At 39.3% G+C, this 5,000-nt stretch overlaps 2 protein-coding genes across 2 annotated transcripts in view; one reads left to right on the forward strand and one right to left on the reverse strand.

Moving 5' to 3' along the window:
• LOC137999841 (NF-X1-type zinc finger protein NFXL1-like) overlaps positions 1-4,498 on the reverse strand; it is a 19,364-nt gene extending 14,866 nt beyond the window's left edge. Inside the window, exons 1-3 of the mRNA XM_068845778.1 lie at positions 4,032-4,498; positions 1,681-1,787; positions 723-853 (exon numbers count right to left, since the gene is read on the reverse strand). Of these exons, the coding sequence (XP_068701879.1) occupies positions 723-853; positions 1,681-1,787; positions 4,032-4,380 (587 nt within the window). The 5' untranslated portion in view covers positions 4,381-4,498. The remainder of the gene's footprint in view (positions 1-722; positions 854-1,680; positions 1,788-4,031) is intronic.
• The window catches only part of LOC137999844 (UBX domain-containing protein 6-like), a 5,719-nt gene continuing 5,185 nt past the window's right edge, over positions 4,467-5,000 (forward strand). Inside the window, exons 1-2 of the mRNA XM_068845782.1 lie at positions 4,467-4,607; positions 4,754-4,878. Of these exons, the coding sequence (XP_068701883.1) occupies positions 4,593-4,607; positions 4,754-4,878 (140 nt within the window). The 5' untranslated portion in view covers positions 4,467-4,592. The remainder of the gene's footprint in view (positions 4,608-4,753; positions 4,879-5,000) is intronic.

Below are 5,000 nucleotides of genomic sequence, written 5' to 3' on the forward strand. Positions count from 1 at the left end.
TATTAACATATGCTAATATGTCACGCTAATATGTCACAGTCTTGGCTATCAACAACTAATCCTTCATACCCTGTGACTTCTCCCTACACCCCTTCTGCTCATATGAGAACAACATTAAGTTATTAACTTGCAAATGTCCAATATAGTTTCTTCCCCAAGATCCCGGTGAGTAGCTTCCACATCAATGACAAACATGCCATCGGTTTGTAGTTGCTAGCCACTGTTCCCTTGGCATGATCCTTCTGTATCAATACTGTCTTCTCCTTTACCATCCTGCACCTCCCCATTGTCCAAACAACCCTGCAAACTATCCCAAATCAAGCAATGTAACAACTTAAACCTCTTAAACAAAACCCCCTTATACCAGTCCAGAGCCTTCCAATTTTCCCTCTTCTGAATTCCATTTTTCACATTCTTGACACTAAGTAAATCTTCACTTCCCCTTGCTTCTCCACATTACCCATCCCACCCTCCCCCCCCCCCTCCCAAAAAAAAAACCTCCCTGTAATCTTTATTTCCTAAATCCTTCATTTAAGAGAAGTGTTGATAGGAGATAATTCTGTCGTTGTATCATAGGGGTCAGCGGTATTCCACATGGGCCGTATTGTGTCTATAAAACGAACATGGCTGCATGCGAGCTGAGAATAAAGTGTTGTGTTCTCGAAAGCTGTTGTTCCTTCAATGGAAGCTTTCCCAGCTGGTCAACAGAAGACATCACTCACCAGTACCATGGCAGATCAGCTGGAGATAAATTTTCTTGAGAAGAAAGTTGTGTATATGCTGCACCATCTCGTGCCCATTTCTGAATACACTGAAGGTGAAGGATAGAATAGCACTGGCTGCAGTTCCACACCTACATGTATCAAAAAGAATAGTACAAATTAATAAAACAATGAATGAATGAATAATTATGTGATTAACCAGACTGCATTTATGGCACAAGTGGAAGACAAGCAGTTACAATCTTAACGGAATAACAAGTAGTTTACACAGGTACCCCAGAACAGAATGAGTGAAAGACCACCACACCAGGGACGTAGTCTCCTTGAATAGTGTGAGGGTTCTTTAACCTCCCACACAAGTGTCGTGAGACAGGGCTTACGGTCTGTCATCCTTATCCGAGAAGACTAGAAAGTCTAACCATTTCAAGATGACTGTTATAACAAAGGCAGCACTTTCTCCTCTGTTATTTCAACACCCTGAGTGTTGGTCAAGCTGGAGTGGAACTCACGACCCCCCCCCCCCTTGGCAGCCCGATGCTCAACCAACTGAGCCACTGGTCTGCCTATTTATTGCCAGTATTTCATTACTAATATCTCCGAGCATTGAACAGAACAACTTTTAAGAATCCCAACTGGCTGGAGGCAAATCAGTTGGCTATTTACAAGTGCAGCCAGGAAATTGAACCAGGAACTACTTGGAACAAATTCAACGAGTGGTCAGAAGGTGTCTTGAACCCAAACCTCCCGATTTCACGGCAAGCACCCTAACCACTAGGCAAGTGCCTTAACCCAAAGACGATTATGGTGGGTGTGATGCCTACTACTTAGCAATAATGACGACAATGGCGATGGTGCCATTTATTGCCAGCATGGCAACATAATCCTACTGCACAACCCACACAAAACTTTTCTTTCTCACAAATTACATAACAATCATTAAGAAGACTGCAAAACTCACAGCATCCACATGCTTGACTGAGGCAATGCAAATCAGACACACATTAGCACCTGGTTTACAGGAATCCAGAAGATACTGTGCAGCCTTCTTTAGGTCCACTTCATTATCTGCAAAAGAGCATTCTATTAAAATTAAACCAAGTCCACAATAAAACTGGGGAGCTTAAAGCAAGGATGATGACATCTCTGAGCTTGAATGTTGTGTAATTTTCTCCCATAATCGTAATCATTTTGCCATTGTTATCTCAGGGAGTTCAGCATGGACAATGTACATCAACACAGTCTCCAGGAATGAAATTGGTGCGAATGCTGTGGATGTTTAGGAGGCAGACTGTGCGGCACAGTGGTTAGGATGCTTGCCTTGAGATCTGGAGTTCCCGGGTACTAGAATAGTTCTGACCACTTGTTGAATTTGTTCCTGGTAGTCCCTGGTTCAACTTCCTAGCCGCACTTGTAAAAAGCCAACTGGTTTGCCCCCGGCCAGTTGGGATTCTTAACAGTTAGTTTACCAGTTTACCAGTTTCAGCACTTGAACTCCTACAATTTGACTACTGTCTGTTTTGCTGTTATGTGGTCTCATTGATCAGTAGTCCATTCAGAAGATTACGCCAAGCCGGCCACATTGCTGAAAATGTTGTTGTTGTTCTGTTCTGTTCTGTCATTTTGTTAATATTATTGTGCTTCATTGGCCCTGAAAAGCCCCTATGAGGAGTGGTCAATTACAGTATGTATCAATGACTGTATGTTTGTGGAGAAAATTGAAAATTTATAATCAGGTGTTTTCATTCTCTTCATAACTTCAAATTTGGTCATTTGACATCATTGTTCCCAATCATTACTTAATAGTTTAGATCACATTCATGCTCGTGCATGTCGTATAATTAATTGTCTCCCTTCTTCACAAGAAAGTAGCTCATGTTTGCTTCAGTGTAATTGCCTTCCTATCAATTATTTATATAAAAGACCTATATTACTTAAGATGCATCAAATTTTTGTAGGAGCTGCCCCCAGCCAAATTTTGGATATGTTTTCAATATCACGCAGATCAACAAGATTTTGTAATCAATTTAATATTATTAGGGTAAAGTCTGAACTTGGGAGAAGTTCTCTCCAATATAGAGGCCCAAATATCTGGAACTTTATAAATAAAAAAGTTAAACTATGTAATGTTAGCAAAGAAGGCTTTAAAGCAATACTTAGAAAGCACTCAAAAGACATTCTTAATTTTTCATTCAATAAGGAAGCTATTGTAATTTCAAACAAGAATGATGACTTTATTTATCATTAATTTTACGTATTCATCAAGTCCACTATGAAGTTTATAAATTTATTATTATTTATTATCTATTTTAATCTATACCTGCTTACAGAAGTACTGTTATGGGGTATGAAGAGAGATGGGATACACTCTTTAGTGTCTCCCTTAGATGTCGTATCCTATCCTTATGGCAGCTTTTTTGTAATTGGGCATATGGAGTAATTGTAATTGTAATTGTTTTAGTCTATATTTTATTTCATATATTCTAAACAGTTTTACATAGCAGGTCCACATCAGCTGATAGCTGCCGATGCAACTACATTTATTGTATTACTTTGTAATTTTTGCAATTTTAACCTGCTTTATCAAATAAAGAATTGATTGATTGATTGATTGATTGATTGTCAGGATGACAATGGCAAAGAAATTTAACCCTTTGACGGCCTAAACCAGCCACACTTAGTATTTTACTCTGTCTGACACCAGACGATTTTACTTGTCAATGGGGAACTCCTGGGAGTCAATGGGTTAAGTAACGACATGTTTGACACACATGCAACTCAGTGTGTGGAGCCTTTGTTTACGTTCATTCAATAAATTATTTTTTTGTGGCATCCTCAAAGTCATTGTCATCATACTTTCTTAAGCTCCCAACAAAAATACCACCAATAATAATAATCATAACAATAAAATTTCAAACTAATAAATTGCCATAATATATATAATTGATTAACAATAATTATTATACTCTCAATATAATTAATGCTTTAATTATCATAATTATCGTATTAATGAATTATCATTACAGTCTGACAACTCCAGTCCTAATAGTAAAGCAGGACAATATCACCTAACTCAGTTCAATGGCCTAACTCCTCCTACAAGTCTGACTATCTCACATGGCTCAGTGGTTGAGAATCCGAATCCAAAACTGCATCTCTGTATGAGAGTGGTTTGCCATGAGAGACGGGGAATAGTAATGTCACTAAGGGTGTCCCCCTGGGGGTCCAGAATCTATCCTCAGGGGGGGACCACTGACTGACATTGAACAAAAGATTTAAACAAACACGTATAAAATATTTATGTACACGTACCTTGTGAGGTATTTCTGTAGTTCTTCAACGTGTTAGACAATATATCACCGTCGTTAACATCTTCATCCTCCGAAGAATCTTCAAATCCGTCCTCTGCCTTCTCCATATATCGTTTCGCTGACTCCTTGATTTTCTCCGCTTTTTCCATTCTCTCCTTAGAAACTTCAGCGACTTTGGGAGATTTCCTGCCGTCGATGACAGGACCGTGATCTCCTTTAGCGCCTAAAGGGAGAGATGCTTTATTTCCACCGGTGACTCGACCGGAGGACATGGAAGCTTTGGCGTTATTTGACTCATTTCCACGACCTCTGCCGCGGCCTTTCCCAAGAAATAATGGTCTTTTATCCATTTGTGGTCCTTGATTCAACTTTCAAGATACCATGTTCCTTTTTTCGGCCAAAATCCTAGATTAAAATCCTTGAGCCCGTTAGCGCACACGATGAACAACATGATAAAAAAGTATCATGAGCCCGCATCGTTGTGGAGTCAGTGCTCTATGTTTGAGCAGTTTTCTCCTTGATGTAAGAGGAAAACCAAAACTCGCTGATTCACTCTCAAAACATGGCATCCAGCTCGGTAAGGAGATTTTCTCTTTCTTCTAGTTTTCTTTTTCTCAAACTTATTACTATTCACTATTGATTTACATTGCGGAGTTCTGCAACTGCTCTGAATATACTGGAAACATAATCTGCGTGTTTGTAACGGAGTGAAAATGATTTCAGAGAGGCAACAAGCTTGGCGAAGGTGAAAGAGAACATGACTTGATCCTGACCTTGGACGAATTATGCAAAGAATATGATCAAGAAATAGCCAGACAGGCCATAGAGACAATGCTGAGACTTGCAAAGTAAATCTTTTATCGTAAGATCCATGTTTCCTGAGCTGTAGGAAATGCAGTTATTTAAAACAGCTGATTACTGCTTTGCTTTCGCTTATCAGCTGTTTTTTTTTTTACGATCTAGTGGGGAG

Source organism: Montipora foliosa, chromosome 4 (genome assembly GCF_036669935.1).
Source record: "Montipora foliosa isolate CH-2021 chromosome 4, ASM3666993v2, whole genome shotgun sequence".
NCBI lineage: Eukaryota > Metazoa > Cnidaria > Anthozoa > Scleractinia > Acroporidae > Montipora > Montipora foliosa.